This window comes from Lacerta agilis, chromosome 3 (assembly GCF_009819535.1).
Source record: "Lacerta agilis isolate rLacAgi1 chromosome 3, rLacAgi1.pri, whole genome shotgun sequence".
Lineage (NCBI taxonomy): Eukaryota > Metazoa > Chordata > Lepidosauria > Squamata > Lacertidae > Lacerta > Lacerta agilis.
The window spans coordinates 97,954,623-97,975,819 of NC_046314.1; the positions used below are offsets into that span (position 1 = coordinate 97,954,623).

The window sequence follows — 21,197 nt, forward strand, 5'->3', positions numbered from 1 at the left end:
CACATTCTTCCTTTCAGCATATTTTGGAAGTACTGCAAGACGACCTGCTTTGGATTGGTTTTAGCTATCAGGAAGCAGGTATACAGAGGAACAGAGAGCCAAGGAAACACTGAGGTCTTGGTTAGGTAATATGATATTTGGGTGTGCAGGGAGGAGCTAAAACTATGGTATACCCCATGAAAAAGCAAGTTCATATCCACGCAAGTGACTTCCTGCCTGCACGAAAGTTTGAATGCTACAGAAGAGAGTGACTTTTGGTGCAGTTTACCTTGAGAGTACTTCAGTGAGCTTTACAAAACCGGCGTACGCCAGCTCAAACGCCCCTCTGTGCCTTGACTTTAGAAGATGATGCTTGAAATACTCCCCGATCTCTTTCACCTAGAAAGAACGGTTTGCATTTTCTTAAGAAAACCGCAAGGATTTTACACACAAATACTTTTGACAGGCTAAGAAGAATGGTATCGCAGACGGAGCCAATGCAATTGTTTACACAGCCCCATTGAAACCTATGGTCTGCTCCCAAGTTTACCTACGTAAATCAACTGCACTGTTTCTCCTGACAGCAACTCTTAGCACTGCTTGCATGCACTAGTTGTTAAAAGCTGCTTTTTATACTTTAGAGGGCTGGTTAGCCGGTAGCTCACGCCCGTGCCATCTTTCCCCAATGTGAAAACACAAGGAGGGTAGGCGTGATGCCAATCATGCCGTAAGTCAGGGGTGGGGAACCATGTTTAGGGAAGCTTTTAATGTTTAATATATTATTGCATTTTAATATTCTGTTGGAAGCCGCCCAGAGTGGCTGGGGAAACCCAGCCAGATGGGTGGGGTATAAATAAATTATTATTATTATTATTATTATTATTATTATTATGGAGGTACATTGTTGATGACTCCGCACTCCCTGGGCCTTGTAAGTGGTCCAAGCACAGCTCTCAGCCAGATGAAAACATCTGCTGGAGACAACGTGCAAATAAAAATATTAGCATTACTTCCCTGTGCATAGGATAGCCAAAAAGCAATGGATACACTAAGCAGTTGGTCACCAGTACCCTTTCAAGTAGCTGGCTGAAGTTTAAAACAATGGCAATGCCTTTGCAGGAGCAGGATTTGACCTTCCAGACCCCCCCCCCACCTCCAGCCTCCTGAGAAAGGCTGACAGAAGAGGAAGAAAGCATGTTGTGTATATCAGACTGCCAAGATGGAAACTGGTCTGGTTGAAACCATATGGGAAAGGGAAAAGGTCATCAATTAAACCCAGAAATCTAATAAATCCAAAATATTTCCAAATGAAATACTTGTGGTAAGCTAATTTCTTGTAAACACTGTAGTCCGTTCTCTTGAACAGTCCCAGATGGTGTGCTAGCCTCCGTGAGGTTTTTTTAAAAAAGGGAGGGGGCGTTAGAAAAGCAGCCCTGAATGGGCATAATTCTGTCATCCAGCCTGTGGGGAACACGATACCCTCAATCCATCAATGTGTTTGCTGTCGAAAATTACAGACCATAAAAGCTATACTAAAATGGCAATTTCATCGGCTCTCACCTTGCCGTTTGCCAAATGAGAAACATATAAGTGGAAGTGAAGCTGAAGTCAGTTAAACGAATTCTCAATGTTTAATGGATAGATATATGACTACCCCCCCTCCATGAAATAAATGGAAGACTCCCCAAGTATGGATGGCCTGAATAGCAACTTCAGATTACACTTGAAAGTGCCCTCTGTAAAATGCTCATCTATGAGAATACTGTATCGTAACTGGTAATCAGTGTAAACAGTAATTAAATGTACCTAAATGGAAAATCAGTAAACAATTTGCAGTGCTAAAGCACTGTTTTATTCAAAATTGCTCCCTGGTATAAGCAGTCACGAATCTTCCCTGAATATTTTTGTCTCTTAAAACAATCCTTTGAGTTACTTCTCGATGCCAAATTACAGAGAAGTGAACCAATTAAAAGAATCTGAAATTTAAAGTAAGCACAGCTGCTGCTAACATCTAGCCAACACCTCCCCCCCCCCCGCCCAAGTGTCTGTCCATAAAACGTCAGCAATATTTGGAAAACAGCAAGACAGGTTAAAAAAAAAAAAACATGATAGACAAAAGGCCAACAGTAATTTGTTCCAATACTTCATATACAGTTCCAAGGACAGAAGATTTCAAACCATAAAATATTAAGTAAGTCTTACCTGTTCTACTGTTATCAGTGCATCTGGATAATTGGAAAGCGCCTGTAAAGGCAGAAGCTGACACAACTTGCCTAAAAGTAATGATATTTCCTTCATACTTCGCCAGCAACAAACCAGCACCATCTGAGCTGTTACGTCACATGTCTGCTGTTCTTCATCTTAAACAAATAAGTATAATGGATATATGTAGAGACAGCTAAAGACTTCTGTTCCAGCAAGTCAACCCAGGCATTTAATTTTAGCAGGTAAATTTCTGACACACAATTTCAGTAAATACCACTGTTTTAAAATGACAGATTACATTAAAAAATATATATTTCAACATTATCTATTTTTTAAAAAGGAGTATTTTTTACAATTCCTATTGTAAACCGCTTAAGAGGCCTTTTGTTCTAGTTAGCAGTGTATACATTTTGGTAAACAAAGTAAATAGGCAAGGCTGGAAACAATTCCTGCCTGAAACCCTGGACGGCCACTGCTGTCCACGAAAGGCAAGGCAATACTGAGCTTGATGGACCGATGGTCTGAGTCAATTTGAGACCGCTTCCTATGTTACTAGATTCCCCAAGACCAGAATTTCCAACAATCTTGATAGGAGCATGTGTTGCTGGCATTTTATGTCTAGTTTCTAAGTCAGTACAGCGAGAGAAGTCATGAATAATAACACCAAGGTTGCAGGTTCAATCCCTGTATGGGACAGCTGCATATTCATTCCTGTACTGCAGGGCGCTGGAATCAATGACCCTCAGGGTCCTTTCCAACTCTATGACTCTATGGCAGGGGTCAGCAACCTTTTTCAGCCATGGGCTGGTCCACCGTCCCTCAGGCCATGTGGTGGGCCGGACTATATTTTGGGGGGGAAATGAACGAATTCCTATGCTCCACAAATAACCCAGAGATGCATTTTAAATAAAAGGAAACATTTTCCCATATTACAAATAGTATGTTATGCCCCGCATCTTGTGCCCAGCTGATCATCGTCGGCTTAACCTCCTCTTCCATCCGTCCATGGGCCGGATTGAGAAGGCGACTGGGCCGCATCCGGCCCCCGGGCCTTAGGTTGCCTACCCCTGCTCTATGGCGTAGGATTAAGCAGGCAACATGTCCTTGCTCTGAAGGCCTTCAACCTCTCTTGCCAAACAGTTGATTAGGCTCCCAGGCCTCACATTAGAGATCTGCTTGGCTTCTTGAAGCCAGTCCCCTCTCTGAACAGGTGATCAGCATCATCCCAGTTTTACAGTCTGTTTAGCATCACACACACAAAAAACCTAGATATAGAGGTTTATCTATTTTCTACAACATCCTTTTCCATGTGCAGGGCAAGATCTAAAAAAAAACCATAAACACACCTGTTTTCACCTGTGATTTCCTCTCAGTGGACCAGGGCAATGAAACAATGTGAGAATAAGTTTAACATAGACAGGACACACACAGTGTCCTGTGTGTGTGTCGGTGTGTGTTGTTTTGGAGCAGCTGAAGAAATCACTGCTACATCAGCAAAAATATGTCATAATCACTTTGAGGTTTTCTATAATCGAGCAGCATATAATTTTTTTATAAATTATATATACATATACATATGCATACATACACACACACACACACATTATATATATATAAAATGATGTAAAGTCAGACCTCACCAATGGGACACAAAATTAAGATTGGCTACAGGAGGTGTGTTGGCACAAAGTATTAAAAATGCAGATATTCAGTTAAAAGACTTTTACAAAGGAGAAACAATCCCTTTTTCAACCAATCCATCTATTGCTTTTAAAAAACTACATGCATGAATATGAAACTGTAGGAATTAAAGGGAGGGGGAAATGATTTTAAAAAATTAACTTCATATGGCATAGATGGATTTTTACCTCAACATTCCCAGCATTTTACTTGTTTTGAAATGAAGGTCCCAAAGGAGGCCATTTATAAGTGTGTGAAATTCAACTACCCCACCCAGTGGATTTGATGTGAAAAGCAACTTTTAAAAGGATTTCCCAAAACCAGACAAAAATAGGAGGCAGCAGAGGTAATCCAGCGGGCAGGGGTTTTTCTAACAGAGGCCATTTATAAGCCACTTTGGTTCATAAAGAGAGAAAGGTGGAGACATTAAAAAGATGGTTAACCTCTACCACCACCATTTTCCCTTGCATGTGTACACACACACACACACCGTTCATCTGAAATTACCTCTAATTTCAGTGCAAATGTTTTCCGCTCCCTCACTGGTACAGTCTAGCCTGCAGCGCTCTTGGAACAATTTTGTTTCGCTGAAATAATCGTTCGTATCACGTGGCTGTATCTCACGCAGAATCAACTGCAAGCGCTCTGAGCTGTCTATGGAGAACAGAGAAAGTTGGCTTAAAAACCAACACTTTCCAAACAAGAGTTGATTCATCAATATTTCCACAACACTGAGTGGAACTCTCTTCAGGAGATATTTCCAGTTCTATGTCCTGAACAACCAAACGGCACAGTGAACCCCACTAATGAGAGATACATAACGGGAACTAGCAAGAAGGCTGAAGACAACTTTAGTAAAGAACAAGCTACATAAAACTACTGCACCAAGAGATGCCAGGATTTTTAGAAATATTCATGGGTTACCCAAGTCAGTATCCATTGGAATAAGACCTTCTGGTGATGAACTCTGAACTACTGGAGACACTACAGCAGAAAGCTCGTAAGACATCAGAATAAGCTTTGCCACCACCTCTTTCCATTCAGGAATCAGGGTCAAAATACTGTAAGAAGAGAAAATCATGGAATTCAAAGTAACCATTTCATCGTGACAAAATAACAACATTAACTTTGTGATAATTTTTAATACTTCTTATTTCTTTACTATAATCATGCAATCCATTCTGCAGCTTAGAATAGCCTTCCAAAAATTTATGATTGGGGGGGGGGCTTCTAAGCACGCTCTGCAGAATGCACTTAGAAACCCCCTTCAGACTATGGGATAACCAGCCTCCTATAACCAACATCCAAAAAACTAATCGATGCATGAAGGGGTTAATACCATAAAGCAAGCTGTCCTGACAGGCTTAGCTATGTCCACTTCCCTTACCTTGGAAGGAAATGGGTGATCAAGCCTACTGTTGCTTTCCAGTCTACTAGAGAAGCTCAACGCTTAAGGAGGTCTGAGCTAGTTGCTGCAGCTCAGACTGCATGGCTCATACAAGCCACTTTTGAGCTCCTATACCAATAATTTAGGAACTTTTGCCACTGTAACTAAGCCAAGTTTTACTGCACGTGCAACTTTTTCTGAATGCTGTATGGAAAAGCACATAAATCTGACCTTTGGAAAGTTTGTAAGTAAACATGGTTACTTGTAGTCTTTTCCTATGCTAGCAGAATAGGGAAGTTTTGGAATCCACAAGGGCATATTTTAAAGGTCTAATGGCCTCTATTTCCATGCTTTACTTTGCTGCATATTTTGTGATTTTTATATCTCTGCAGACGTTCTCTCACCAAAGAGTACTTGCCCTAAACTTTGATCTTGGCATCCAGGAATTCTCCTTTTTATACCTATTTTCCCCCCCTTCCCACAGACTTCCACACTAAACACGCAAAGATCAGAAGTTCCGCCATTTGGGGGATGCAGGGGGTAGGATGCTGCTATGTTCCTGACTGCAGAGAGATATCTATGTGCCTTAGCAGAACATGGTTAGACCCCTCATTCAGCCCCAAGGTGGAGCCGGCGGGCACATTGACAATAGAGGTTGGGGCTGGTGCACCCCACCTTACACTTCCTACACAAGCTGTTTAATCCCTAACCTAATACAGGGGCAATATTACTCACTTTAATGGTAACTGATGCAGAGCTGCAGTTATACAATGTACACGGCCATACATTGGAAATGAAGTAGCCGCTTGAAGTAAAGACTTGTCTGCTTGCAGTATTTCTCCTTCAAGGTTCACCATCAAGCTTTTGACAACTATATATTAGTACAAACACAGGGGGGAAATCAAAGTGATAATCATGGTATTCTGTACAAAATCAAATTCTTTAATAATAAACAGACAGTTGAAGATGCCATGAGAGAGCCACCTCTAAATTTAAAAGTTGGTCATGAAAACAGAAGAACAGGAAGAGGGATTGAACACACACATACATTCATTTTGGGGCCACAATGCAACTTTTCCCACTGGCTTCCACGAGATTTGCTCTGGAATACAAGATTTTGAAGGTTTTTCCTATAGCCAAGACTAAAGAGCAACATTTTGTCAATTTGAGGCAAGGAGCATATAACTTTTAAATCACTGTGGAATGGAATTGATTCATTAAAGATATTTTCAAAAAGGTAATGAATGTGATCAATAAAATAACAGGATAAAATGTAAAGGGCTCCCGGACGGTTAAGTCCAGTCAAAGGCGACCATGGGGTGTGGCGCTCATCTCGCTTTCAGGCCGAGAGAGCTGGCATTTGTTCACAGACAGCTTTCTGGGTCATGTGGCCATCATGACTAAACCACTTCTGGCACAACGAGACACCGTGACAGAAACCAGAGCACACGGAAACGCCGTTTACCTTCCCGCCGCAGCGGTACCTAATTATCTACTTGCACTTGTGTGCTTTTGAACTGCTAGGTTGGCAGAAGCTGGGACACAGCAACGGGATTCAGACCACTGACCTTCCAATCGGCAAGCCCAAGAGGCTCAGCGGTTTAGAGCACAGCACCACCCATGTCCCTTTAACAGGGTATGACATACCATTGATACCAATTGTAGTTCTACTACATGCCTTGAAAGACTGTGTTAATTAGACACTGAATTTAGCCAAAAATTGGATGCTTTACCTTGCATGAGCAAAACTGCTTTCTGCTAGTGCAAAGCTAACATTGAATGCAGCCCCTGTGTATATGAACAAACCGATCCCACAAGACTAAACACCTAGTGACAAGATTTCAATTATGGTGGGAACCATTTATCAGGTTTTGAAATCAGCCAAATTAGGGCACTTCCAGTTCAAAATATATTACTTTTTGTTCTTTGTCTTTCTCTGTCTTCTATGGTCACAACAAAAGCACTCAAAGATGTACAGGAGATTTCTTTTGGAGGCGGGTGGAGAGAACAGAACTTCCTCTTCTGCTCAATACTGACCAGCCAAAGTGTTCTCCTCCACTGGATCACTAGATTTATCCTCATCCGGCTGAAATGTGTTCAGAGGTAGATGATTGTTTAAGCAGGTCTTCAGCAGGCCTTTCTGGTGTATTAAGAAGTTCAGCAAATAGGAAGCTGTTACACAGTCGTAAGGCTTGGTACTTGTGCTGAGATGCATTGCTACTTGAAACAACGACTGCAGTTGCTGAGGTTCCTGAAGTAAAAAGTTCAACACTTTTAAATACAAGTTTGTTGAATACTGTGCTGATTTATGTTCTAATCCAGACTCCTTGTTAAAATATACTTGGGGGGGCGGGGCGGGGAATTGTTGCTATTATGCAGGAAGAGAAACAAATCTCCCGTAAAAAGGACTTTTCAAACTAGCCACCAGGAACCACTAAAATAGATATTGGTACCAAAATCTTCAGATACATGGAAGGACCAAATCCAAACTGCTGATTTGTACTACAGTGGTACCTTGCAAGACAAATGCCTCGCTAGACAAAAAACTCGCTAGACGAAAGGCATTCGCTAACAAAAGGGTGATTCACAAGACGATTTTTCCTATGGCCGCAACTCGCAAAACGGAAATGTTTTGTGGGTTTTTTTCCGTAAAACCGCGCTTTCTCCGACCGTGCTTCGCAAGGCGAAATTTCCGCTATACAACAACACTCGCAGAACGAATTAATTTCGTCTTGCGAGGCACCACTGTAATGGTCCCAGTACTTAACTCAATTGCCAACCCAGAAGCAAAAAATAAATATGGCAGACAGGAGGAAAAGCAACCCCACTTTGGGTGTCGTGGCCCATCCTGTTTTAATTCTGCTTCCAATTAGTCCACCAGGAAAACTAGCTGACAAACAATGCATTAGTATCGACCTATGAAAAGCTTGTCCCCTCCCTCATTTTGCTATATCAGTTCCAATGCTATCCTAAATGCAACAGGAATGTTTCTTTTCTTTTCTTTAAGGGTTGGACACTGGCAAACAAACCCATTTCTCACTGTAAGCTCTGAAGCAGCCTTCAACCCAACGTTTAAGCCTTCAACAAGCAAAACGATTACAGAACTGGGAATGTGGTGTTTTTATAAACTTTATCCATACCTGAAAATAAGGCAAGACAGGATGAAGCTTCATCAGAAGATCAAATGCCAAGATCTTTATTTCCTCAAAAGTGCTGGCAAAGCAGTGGAGTAGAGTCTGAAGACGAGGAAGGCTGACCTCTTGAGCGACCTGAAACAGTTCTTGGCTCTGGCCTGCTCCAAAAGAGACCCAACAAACACATGCAAAAGAGGGTGCGTTTCTGTTATAAGTCACAGAGGGGAAATGTTGTATTCTGTTTCGTTACATTTAGAAATTTAGCACTTGATTGCATTATTAAAGAGAGCAACCATACAGTTCAACATTGACTTAATTGGAAACAGTTCAGGAGACTGTGGTTCAATTTACAAAAAGACGAGACCTGGTATGGCTAAAGAAAAGGGAATGGAGGGTAGCGTAACATGAAGAGCCTGTGCAACCAGAGGATTTAAAAATGAAGTGGGTGGTATTTCCCTCCCAGTGTGGTGAGAGCCAGTGTGGTGTAGTGGTTAAGAGCGGTAGACTCGTAATCTGGTGAAACGGGTTCGCGTCTCCGCTCCTCCACACGCAGCTGCTGGGTGACCTTGGGCTAGTCACACTTCTTTGAAGTCTCTTGGCCCCACTCACCTCACAGAGTGTTTGTTGTGGGGGAGGAAGGGAAAGGAGAATGTTAGCCGCTTTGAGACTCCTTCGGGTAGTGATAAAGTGGGATATCAAATCCAAACTCTTCTTCCAAATTCTTCTTCCCCTTCTGGTGAGCTCTTCCTTTGGAGCTACTTGCTGTGTTGAGAAGCCTAAAGTGATCATGGCCATCATGGTGGAAGGAGTACCGTGCCAGAAAGCTTCCTCAGGCAACAGGCCATGCAAGATGAATAAGCCAGTCAAAGGAGGCAGGCTGGCATCCCACGTTACAACTTGCAGCAAACATCACCATGTAGCAACTTTCCCTGTATTGTCAATTCTCACCTGACTTTTTGTATTCAGGTTCACAGACATAAATACAAAATGTGTATGTGCCCCATGCAGAGAAATGCATGGTTGTTGCTTTTTTACTACATTCCAACCAAACATTCAGGGAAGGGCCCAGGGCTCAATGGTAGGGCACCTGCTTGGCCTGCAGAAGGGCCCAATTTCAATCCCTGGAGTCTCCAGGTCTGGAAATGTTCCCTGCTTTAAACCCTGGAGAGCTCCTGCCAATCAGTGTAGATAATACTGAATGAGATGGACCAATGGCCTGACTCCGTGTAAGGCAGTTTTTTTGTGAACGTGCATGCAGAAACCAGGCCCACAATAACCGGCTGATCGAGTGGAAATTAAATGGGAACACAGTAAAAACACACATATATATGCAACTTCACACCTGATGCTTACAATTTTAAAAAAAAATTATGAACAGCTGATAATTTCGTTGGGGTATGGATATTCAAAATGCGGCAGGGATGCAATATTGCCGGATTCTGCACATGCTTGGCTAGTGTGTATGTTGTATATGTTTGAGTTATTCAGAGAGGGAAGGAGGAACAGATTTGCTAAGCACGAAAGAGGTAACCATCTAGACCAAGGGGTGGAGTGTATGGGCAATCTATCCGGAAGATAATTGTATTTTGAGGAGATAGTGGTCTGACATGGGTACTCTTCCTGCCTCTGTTTACTTCCCCCTCTGTATCTCTTGTTCAGCTCTTTGACAGCTGAGAACAGCCTTTGAAGCCCTAATCTGCAGAAGGAAGGAATAGTGCTGGGTACCTTCACCTTTTCTGATGTTAAGACATTGTTTGGAGAATGCACGGCATGGGAAGAGGTGGCTAGCTAATGAATAATCTGCACACAGCTAGTCGGGCAAGGCACGTAGGCTAACAGGCTAGTTAGCTATAAATCAGATGGTTTTTGGGCAGAGTTCTTTGAAACTCGTGGACGGACTGATGGCCGCAGGGCCATGCAAACAAAGGCTACCTGGGGGATAGCTTCCCACTTCTTGAAGGCTTCCAAGTGGCAGACTGAGGTGCTTGCTTGGTATGTATATATTGCTTGCTGATTAGAATGAAATATTCAATCTTCTCACTCATTTGTGTCTTGTGTTGCCTTCTGAATCTAATTTTAAAAGAACCACCTTGCATTTGGCAAGACAAGGAAAAAAGATACTCCAATAAACCAAGCTTTACCCATTCACGTCACAGACAAATAGCAAGGAGCGAATCAGCCATATGGCACTTGAACTGTGACACTCTCCAAGTACTGGAGTACTTCTCTTCTGAAATAAAACGTTATTACTCCTTCTACTACTGTTCCATTTTTTTGTTGAGAAAAAGCAGGTGGCAACCGAGAAGAAAAAATAGCCACTGTATTCAGTTATAATATAACCTGCTCCTAGACATTTAACAAAATCTTTCCCTGCCGCATTTTCAAGACGGCTTACCTTCTGATACGGGAAACGTTTCAGCTATTAATCCCAAAACAGTCAGTGCAGTAAATCTGGTTGGATGAGATGAACCAGGAAACAGGGCTCCAAAAAGGATATCACAGACAGAGGACATGAAATCCTAAGGATGGGAAATAGAAGCCACAAACAGATCAAATAGAAGACTGTCTTTGAAAGGGGTTGGGGATATTTTGACCCACCCAATCCCAGAGCTATACAGTGGTACCTCGGGCTACAGACGCTTCTGGTTACAGACCCCGCTAACCCAGAAATAGTACCATGGGTTAAGAACTTTGCTTCAGGATGAGAACAGAAATGGCAGCAGCAGCGGGAGGCCCCATTAGCTAAAGTGGTACCTCAGGTTAAGAACAATTTCAGGTTAAGAACGGACCTCCAGAACGAATTAAGTTCTTACCCCGAGGTACCACTGTAATTCAAACATATGCTTGACGAATTCTCATTGACTAAACCAATTTCATTCATCCTTTTACCCAACCTATGAGATAGCCCCAGTTTCTAGTCGCCCCTTTCTGGCAGGGTTTTGCCAAGCCCCAAAGGGATATCCTCCTGGACAATATATTTTTACAAGTTCTCAGTCTTTTCCCCACACTTCCATCCTTCCCCTATTCCACATCTCTTCCTCTCCCTGTGCTCCTTACTTGCTTCCTAGGACCTTCTCAGAATTCAAGGAGATTCTACCCTCTCCAAGTGGCCTGCACTACATTTCACGAGGGGTCCAAAGTCTAGCCGAGTGGGAGTTGGCTGCAATGCCTAGCGGCACTTCAGGGCCAGTGAGAATCTGGAAATTCCCGGCAGTAGCAGATTGCCTTGCTGCCTGGATATTAGGGCATGAAAGCAGGATATTTCAGGGCAGGCCACAGATAGTGGTAGAATTGTATCGAGCAAGACCCTAGGCTCATTGATTGGAATCTACTTGGAGATCTACTGCCAGTCACTGTGGTCTTCTTTCCCATCGTGTCTCAGACTGTCCTTTGCCACAGACGAATCACACTCTCTGCTTTTGTGGCTACTGCAATTTTTGAAAATTGCCACGTAGTTCTTCAACTCTGTGCACACATACCTTGTACTGATGCAAAGTCTTTAATGGATCCCACGGAACGGGATGTTTGCCCAGGCCTTGCTTGGACTTCATTTGCTGCATTTTATGAACTGTCTGGGAGCTCTCGTGTACCCGGCAGAACAACTTCAGAAGAAGAAAAAAGAAATACGGTACGATGATGCCACCCACGAGAAACATTGAAGTGGGCATCACAACTTACTTCATGTTTAAAAAAAGCAAGGGCGAAACGTAGTAGAGTTTGAGAACATTTGTCGCAAAGGTGCACAGAACTTCTAAAGAGGCGTATGGGGAATTTCAAGTTCATGCTTAAATATTACCTTTTTCAGCAGGGAACAGATTTGTTGCCTCACAGCTGGAGACTGGCTGTTCAAGTTGTAGCTAATAAAAAACTCAATCAGTTGCATCTCTTCGGCGGAAATAATTTCTGTGCTCCAGTGACTTTCGCAAAGCAAACCTAAAGCGTCTATTTGCACCTTTTAAAACAAGAAGGAAGTTTTAAACAAAGTTTTTCTCTGTAATATATATATATATATATAACTTAAAAAGCACACATGCACAAAACACTTAAGATTTGTACCTGATCGTGTTGATGAACTAAACCTTGTTTGATACAGGTAATGGATACAAGACCACTATGCATCATGTCTATGAACTTTAAGTGCCCATGGGCTCTTGCTGTTCTCAGGCATGCCATCAAAGCTCCGAGTGCTCCTCTGGTATTGCAAGATCCTGCACAGAGAAGTTTTTAATGTTCAGTGTTTAACTGTGTTTGACGTTTTAGTTTGCTGGAAGCCACCCAGAGTGGCTGGGGCAACCCAGTCAGATGGGAAGCATATAAATTAATAACAACAACAACAACAACAATTCCTTTGTTTTTATGCTGCTACAAAAACAGCAATTTCTCACCACTTCCAGCTCCACTGCTTAAGAACAACACTCTAAAAATCAAAATCTGTTAGGCATAAGAATATATTGCTAAAGGTATCCTAAACACCACCAGCTTTAAATTCCTTCTCTAAATTCTCAGTATACACATTTTACCTAGCCGTCAACTAGTCAAAACAACATTAAAAAAAACAACAAATTTTAAAAATTGCCCTTCTATACGAAGAAACCAAAAATTGGGTGAAAAAAACGGTTTGCATATTGTTATTAAAGTTCACTTTAAATTTAAAGTATTTGAATGATTGGTAATTATGTTATTGAAGATTAAGAGTAATTAAAATAAAAGGTAGAGTAGAAGAAGCGGAAATTAATAGGGAATCGGTGTATAAACAATATGAAGTTGGATTTTAAAGTTAGATTTTGAGTTTGTTAATATATTCAGTTGAGTATTATTATTTATTGTGTATTGTTTATTTGTTTGTTTATTTGCTTATGTGTTGATTTGTTTTTGTTTTTGTTGTTTTTTATTGTTATATTTGGTTTTGTAATTTTGAAAATATTAAATAAAATTTTATTTTAAAAAAAGTTCACTGGTAAGACGCAATGAAAGCTTTATGTGAATACATAGGAAAGTGTAAGGTGAAATTTATTTTGCTCTATTGCAAAATTATGGGAAGGCATAAAAAGGGGGGTCTCAAAGCTATGTTCTTGCCCATCAAGATGGATTCTTGTCACCTGTGCTCTGAGCAATTGGGATGCTAGAATCTCTCCCACCTCTGCTCTGCAGAGAAAATACCTGTCAAAACAAGCCAAAGAGGAGAGCAGGATTCCCCAGCCACCTGCCTAGTTTAAACACACCTGGAGTACAAGGTAGGAAGTCTGATCTTACCAACATTAGATTCAGCTGACGTATGAAGGATTTTAATCATGTAGTTCAAGCTTTCGGGGCTACATTTCAGCAGCTTGGGTAAGTAATAATCTGTTACGTAGGTGGCTTGCTCTGGATTCCCATCACACAAGATTGACAGCAGGGGAGACACCCACGCCTCGTGCCATTTGTCGATCCAGGTGTTCCCTTCCAGTGCGGACTCAAGGTGTCTCTTGTGGTTCACAAACATGGTTTCCAACAAATCACTTGCGTAAGGTGCAAAAGACTGATCACTCATGACGCCCAAGATCTGCGCAGGAATTGTCCTGTCCATTGCCAGAATATTTTCAATGCCCACACATTCAACAAGGCAGCCAAGTGACGAGTATTTGCCTTTAACGTGCCATTCTAAACTTAGCAAGTTGTCAATTAATCCCGAGAAGAAAGGGTCCACTTTTACAATGGGTCCTTTTGCTGAGGCCTGGTGAATTCGGAGGATGTTCCTAAATATCAGTTTGGTTTGGTGTCTAACAGCATCAAGGGGATGCTCCCAATGAGCATAGACATAATCCAGCATTTTTCCAATAGTGCCTGAGTTTCCACTGAGGCTACACTTCAGGTTTTCAGAACTTGACTGAAGAGCATCCAACGCCGAAGCCGTCCAGATAGCTAAAATTCTGGACAAGGATGCCGCCATAACAGATTCTTTAAGCCTTCAAGAGAGAAGAGGAGTATCAGGATGGAGAAAGATTACTGTATTTTAAAAGTGGAATGGTTTTGAACCTCAAATCTTTGCCAGTTTTCACAACGTTACAAAGCTCTGTGTCAGGGGTGGCCAGCTCTCAAGAGATTGCAAACTATTTTCACAATTAAGAACTGGCAGTGATCTACCCCTGTTTTTGGGGTGTTCAGCTCAATTGTTGTTGAGCTTTTTTCGAGGAGAAAAACCACTGGGGGGGGGTTCAGCTCACAGCTGTTGAGCTTTTTTAGGGAGGAGGAAAGTCCCATTTTTAGGGGTTAAAAAACAACTTTTTTGGGGGGAGTTCCATTTGGGGGGGTTAAAGGCAAGGGACGAAGGGGTAAAGTCACTCGCAAAAAGATCGCTATGGATCAAAACAGCAGCACAGAGAAAGCTCTGTCTTCCCTTCCAGAGATCAAACAACAATGGAAGGCGGAGTGGGGCGGGCAGGAGTGGGGCGGAGTGGGGCGGGCAGCTTTAGCGATGCTACGGAAAGGGAGCCAGAGATCGACCGTGATCTACCATGGACATCCCTGCTCTATGTGTACCACTAACAAGCAGTCCTAGGTCCCATACAGAGTGCATTTCTCATTTAAACAGTTTATTCTCCCGAAAATGGAAACAGTATGAAATCCAAGGAGCAGATGAAGGACAAATCTCTGATATCTCTTTCAAACCTCCCTCCCACCCACGCTCTGTATTTGTTGGAGGGGAAAGCAGTACCAATATATCCAACAAACAGCACGAACGTATCTCGGCTGTGCTCTCTTGTCTCACATTCCAGGGGACAAACCCCTGCGTCTGCTTGTCTTGGCTACAGGCAGTCAGCAGCCTCCTGGTGGACAAGGTAAACATCAGCTAGAGATCTGTCCCGAACCCTTGCCTCTTTCCTCTGCCTGAGGCAGACCATATTCCTGCATGGTGTGAAGCATCAGAGGGGTTCCTTTGCTTACTCAGGCTGCTCCCCTTCTGCCCTTACTGAGAGGCAATCTCATCTACTCCCCTTGTGGGAAGGAGGGAAAGGATGTGGGTTAAGATCCTTGGCAGCCACTTCTCCTGCATTCAAGGCAGCTGAGATACGGTACTTTTCCGTGTATAAGACGAGGTTTTTTTTACTCAAAAATAATGTTTAAAAACGGGGCTCGTCTTATACACAGGCAGTGCATTGGGCGACCGGGTGATTGGTTGCAGCTGCAAGCTGCAGCTTGTAAGCAGCAATTTGGTGGGTGATTGTTGGCTACGGCAAGGGCTGCTTTGGATTGGCTGCTCCTGCGTTAATTGGGCGGGCGATTGGTTGCTATGTCAAGAGCTGCCTTGGATTGGCTGCGGCTGTGGCAATTGGGTGTTCAATTGCCGGCTGTTGTTTGCAAACGGACAGACACTTGCCGGCTTCTGCGATGCAAGCGATTCTTTTAGCACTTGTCATTCGAGTTAGCCTCCCCCCCCCCAAAAAAAAAAAAATCATGGCAATCCATCCGCAAAAAAGCTCAACAACTCTGGTAATCTAGCCATATTCCCCCATTTTCTTAAATTTGAGTCCCCCAAAATAGAGGGCATCTTATACAAGGGTACATGTTATACACAGAAAAAATACAGTAACTATCTGAAACCACACTGCTGTGGTATCCAGGCTGCTTTCAGTTAGGACAGATGGCAGCACCAAGAGGTCCAATAAATCAATCCCAAGGATAGCTCAGTTGGTTACAGCGTGGTGCTGACAATGCCAAGGTTGCAGGTTCGATCCCCGTATGGGACAGTTGCATATTCAGGTTGGATAGGTGATCCTCAGGGTCCCTTCCAACTCTATGAATCCTTTTATTTCCCCATGAATCCGCACTGTCCAACTGAAGAAGAAAAAAGTCCTTGATCCACAATCAGACCAAGTGAAAGATTTAAGCCAATTCAGCACTTCAGCTAACATGTGTTAAGGATTCAGCTATCCCACAACACTGGACCTCTTTTTCTATAAAGACTTGCCAAAGCTCAGGTCCACTTCCAAAACACTGCAAGGCCTTTCGATTTGGGCTGCCTTGTGGTGGTGATATTTAAGATTCTGCTAGGATAGCTCAGTCGGTACAGTATGAGAGTCTTCATCTCAGGATCATGGGGCAAAAGATTCCTGCGTTGCAAGGGGTTGGACCAGGTGGTGGTCCCTTCCATCTCTACAATTCTCTGACCGCATTCTATTCACAATTTATATTATAATGCAACCTGAACTCTAGTAATGGGCGAACCCAAGTTTCAGCTAAACAAAACACAATGGTAAAAATGTAGTTTTACCGTGTACTCAAGGTCAGCAAAGTCAAGGCAATATCCAAGAGCAGCTTCTCCATATTCTGGTCCATGCTGCCATTCTTCCACTCTAGCATAGCAAGTGCTCCGTGGCAGAGGAAAAGGAGGACCGAGTCAGAAAGCTCAGCAGTGCAAAGACTCCCACAGCTGTCCACAAACCAGTCTGGCAAGTCCGAATGCTTCAGTGAGCCACAAAGCAAGTCGCTGATCTGCAAAAGGCAATACAGTGTTAATTAAACCACAGGGAAGGAGGAAAAAAAATAAGACCGTGCTTTGCCAGACCATTAGAAAACTGCAAGGAAGCACAATACTAGCTGCTAACATGTAAACAGTCTTCAGCATGGATAGCTTAGTTGGTGAGAGCCTGGTGCTGATAATGCCAAGGTTCCAAGTTCGATCCCCGGATGAGACAACGGAGTATTCCTGCAATGCAGGGGGTTGGACTAGATGATCCTCATGGTCCCTTCCAACTTTACAATTGCACTACAATGGCACTATTGAGCACAATTAGTTATGCCTATCCATTATAAATTATAAATTTAATCTCTTTGCTCTCTGCTCCCTTTATAAGTGCTAGGCTTGTAAAATACACTTATCCCAAGCTTTCCATTTAGAATAGAAAAATCAAATCACTCTAAAAGAGAAACGAAGCAAAAACTCAGCAGCATTTTCTAATACCTCTCTCAAGTTATTTTTTCCTTGGGATTGCCACCGCTGAACAGTTCAGTATATAATCGTACCTTGGCTCCAGAACGCCGTGGAAGTCAAACGTTTCAGCTCCCGAACAATCGAAAACCGGAAGTGTTCCAGTTTTTGAACGTTCTTTTGGAAGCCGAACATCCGATGGGGCTTCCATAGCTTCTGATTGGCTGCAGGAACTTCCTGCAGCCAATCAGAAGCCACGCTTTGTAAGTTGAACGTTTCTGAAGTTGAACAGACTTCCGGAATGGGTTCAGTTCAACTTCCGAGGCACGACTGTGCCACTACCACTACAAATTATCTGGGATTCAGAAAGCACCAGGCTCAAGAAATGTTCAGAAAATTAGCAGCCTATACAGGTTTAACAAGGGTAAAATAAATAGTGCAATCCTATGCACACTTGAGGAAAAAGTCCAACTGACGCCAAGTGGGTTTTTACTTTTGAGAACACATGCATAGATTTCATATCCCACCAAATTCAACACGACTGATAGTTCTTACTTCTGAGCAGACATGAGGTTATGATTGTGCTGTAAGTCTGCAATCCTATACACACTTAACTGGGAGTCTGCCCCACTGAACTCTACAGGAGCTACTTCTAACTAGGAATGTGCAGGACTGCACTCTAAGGCACTCTGCAAGGAATTTCCATTGAACAAAGGGGTTTTATTTCTGAGTAGACAGGTATAGGATTGTACTATGAAATGACTAATAATTCTTATAAGAGGGGCTAGATCAAGCACAAAAGATGACATATTGTGAACAACACTGAAACGGCCACCATATTTTTCATAACAGCTCTCCCTTCCAACTATTGACTTAACACATTTTGAGTGCTATCCAACGCTGTCTGCTCACTGAGTCATCAGAAATTTGCCTGCACGATGAATCTTCTGGTTTCTCTCCTCCCCTCCCCTCCCCTCTCTGCAGAACCCCACACATCCCCAGAATCTACTCCAGTGCTCCAAAATAATTGGGGGGGGGGCTGCAGAGGGCAGGGAGAGAGGAAGGACAAATCCTGTTGCATGAGAACACACATATGCCACTCACACTACACTGGATCTCACCCTGTGATTAATTACACTTTGAAAATTAAGTAAATTGTGGGTTGTTGTTGTTGTTGTTTACATTTTCAAAGGAAACACACTTACCAAGCAAGGTAGCTTTTCACCTGGTTCAAACATGGTCTTAATAAAGAGAACAACAGCCAACCCTGCTGTAGTCTGGACAGTCTGTAAGACGTCTTCTGCAGAAAAAAAAAATGAAATATATTAGTATTGCAAAGGACATTTAAATTCTCTTTTCAGATTTATTGTTTTCTAGAACTGCTAATTATTCTTAATATATTCCATTTTTATTGTTGCCGGCATCCAACACAGTAATCGTAGCAGGTATAGGCCTAGTGCAAAAAAACCAACAACAACCAAGGGAGAACGCTCTCAGCAATAAGTGCAGTGAAGAACTCTGGGAACTTACACAAGATATAATGGAAATGTAGAATCTCCATCTTCTTTAGCATTTTAGCGCCCACATTGCAAGCCTAAACAGCAGGTACTCACAACTAAGCAGGCATCTTGTTTGCTGCTGATGTATTTGCAAGACAGCAGCGCAACACCTTTTATATAAATATCTTCTATCAACAAATGATAGTGACAATTCTTACTAGGGATTCTGGCTTCGATACAAGGTAGCCCTTCCATAAACGGAATGGTTCCTTGTATTTACATAAGGGGTTGCAATCCAGCGCAAGCTCCCACTAATTGGGGTTGGGGGCAGAGGACTTCTGCTGATTTCACCACCTTGTTGCAACTTCAGAAAATTTATCTGCATCCTATAGCTGAGCTGTATTTCTCCATTAGGGACGCAAAGCAGACAGCAAAACAAGGCAACTCTCTTTCCAAACCCTGCACTGTTAGAATGTAAAAAAAAAACAATACATCAAACCACCAAGAGGTTCCCTCATGTTGCTCTTCCTTCAGAACGACTCTCATCTTCTTACTAAAAGGCAATGACCAATATAGTAAGAAGCGATTTAAAAAAAACCCTTAAATATCAGCACTACTTACCATTAATTAAGAAGTGTGTAAAACGGTTCAGTAGTCCACACATACTTTGCCAAATAGGAGAATCTAACGTCTTCCAGAAATTTCCCTGAACGTTTTCCTGAATTTTTTGTATCAACATCATTGAAACTTTAACACCCATCAACAAATCATGCATCAGCCGAGTTTGAGCAATGCGATTTCCACCGAGCTTTCTTTAAATGCATAAGAAAATTTAAAATGAATAGCGGTTATTAGTCACTTGAACGTGTATTATGGCAGCATCAAATTAATCCATTAACTGTGACATGAGTTTCCATCAACTTCAACTTTGTTGAAATAACCACGTCTTAATGTGCCATGCAAACCCCACAATCAATGGGTTGACCTTGGAAGGGATTTCCACAATGTAGGCACCACCAGGGAGAAGGAACTATGTTATGGTCTCATGCACTGCGCAATCAACAGGGTGGGGATAGGGGTGGGGGCAAGACACATAACAGGGTCTCAGAAAACAATCAACGAAGAAAAATCAACAAAAAGAGTATGCGTGGAGAGATTATCAATGCTTCTAATAAGAGTTGGTGTGTGAAACCTGCTCTGTCGTATCCACAGCTGTCAGAGAAGCCACACCGCTATCAGTGCCAATTTTGGGCAAGATCCAAGATCCCAAAATTGGTGCTGATAGCTGCTGGAGGTGGCAGGCCACCAGGAGGGCTTCTGCAATCTGAAGCAGTGGCCTCACCCTGCCTAATAGGATAGGTAAGTTATGCTTTCTGCACAAGCTCAGTAAGGGAGCTGTTTTCTCTCTTTTTCGTATTCTTCATGACTGCTATATTTCTTAGAACAGCAATCTTTTTAAAATTCAAAAGGACTTTCATGTTGATGTAGTATCTGTTTAAAGAACAAGTTGATAACTGGTTCTGCAATTGCCACCAACAACTGTTAGGCTTAGCAGATAAGTGAGACCAAGTTATTTGTGTGAGAATAACCCGTTTGCCGTTAAAAGGGTACACCTCTCTGCAGCTTAAAAAAATTCTGAGCTCTTTTTCACCAATGAGTTCGTTCTTACATTTTTATTATCATCTAGGAAAGGGACCATGCTATTAGGCTGTAGAAGACCAAGCTTAAAACTAAACTCAATTCCAAATGGCTTCACTTGAGTTGCTTTCTGAACAGAGCCTAAAACATCATACTGAATCTCAGGAATTCTCCATTCCAGGAAAACAACCCCCCCCCCCAACATCCATATTGGTAGCAATAAAGAATCCTAGTTGTAGGGAACCTATTGGCAAATACAGTCAAAGCCTACAACCGACCCTCTGAATCTTCAGGATTAGATTGGCCAGCCCATCGAAAAATGACATCCTCTCACTGCTCTTAATTTCTGCCCCTGGAATTAAAAAAGCAAGTCCTCACTTATGGGGGGGGGGGAATTTGCTAAACAGAACTCTAAACAGCACCATTCAACAACTGTTTTTATATTCTTCTGCATTCCTCTCAGATTTCAGAATTGTTTGGATAAACTCTTAAAGAAAACCAATCAGCAATGTTTCCTCTCCACACAGCGTGACTGAACTCCAGGAACTTATCTATGAATCACAGATTGCTGCAGCTCATCCATCTCAGGGAATTCAAAAGAAGTACAAGGGCAATATTGTTCCAAACAGACCTTGTGTCTCACATTCCAACCAGCACACATTTTACACGGAGCAGTTCTCACCTGTTTTCTTCCTCTATTTCAAGCACAGATTTCTGCAGAAATTGAAGAGCTGTGAAAAGATAGTTGGAAAGCATACATAAGCCAA

The 21,197-nt window shown here is 42.4% G+C and overlaps 1 protein-coding gene across 3 annotated transcripts in view; it reads right to left on the reverse strand.

Annotated features, from left to right (window-relative positions):
• Window positions 1-21,197, reverse strand: part of THADA (THADA armadillo repeat containing) — a 137,130-nt gene that overhangs the window by 106,414 nt on the left and 9,519 nt on the right. For 2 of the 3 annotated variants that reach the window (XM_033144875.1, XM_033144873.1), the window contains exons 7-22: window positions 21,113-21,161; window positions 19,414-19,604; window positions 18,499-18,593; window positions 16,637-16,857; window positions 13,639-14,330; window positions 12,442-12,593; window positions 12,182-12,337; window positions 11,865-11,987; window positions 10,781-10,904; window positions 8,392-8,543; window positions 7,289-7,502; window positions 5,987-6,122; window positions 4,789-4,925; window positions 4,372-4,518; window positions 2,182-2,339; window positions 269-378 (exon numbers count right to left, since the gene is read on the reverse strand). In XM_033144875.1, coding sequence (XP_033000766.1) covers window positions 269-378; window positions 2,182-2,339; window positions 4,372-4,518; window positions 4,789-4,925; window positions 5,987-6,122; window positions 7,289-7,502; window positions 8,392-8,543; window positions 10,781-10,904; window positions 11,865-11,987; window positions 12,182-12,337; window positions 12,442-12,593; window positions 13,639-14,330; window positions 16,637-16,857; window positions 18,499-18,593; window positions 19,414-19,604; window positions 21,113-21,161 — 2,857 coding nt within the window. The remainder of the gene's footprint in view (window positions 1-268; window positions 379-2,181; window positions 2,340-4,371; window positions 4,519-4,788; window positions 4,926-5,986; window positions 6,123-7,288; window positions 7,503-8,391; window positions 8,544-10,780; window positions 10,905-11,864; window positions 11,988-12,181; window positions 12,338-12,441; window positions 12,594-13,638; window positions 14,331-16,636; window positions 16,858-18,498; window positions 18,594-19,413; window positions 19,605-21,112; window positions 21,162-21,197) is intronic. The other variant, XM_033144874.1, reaches the window with a different exon arrangement.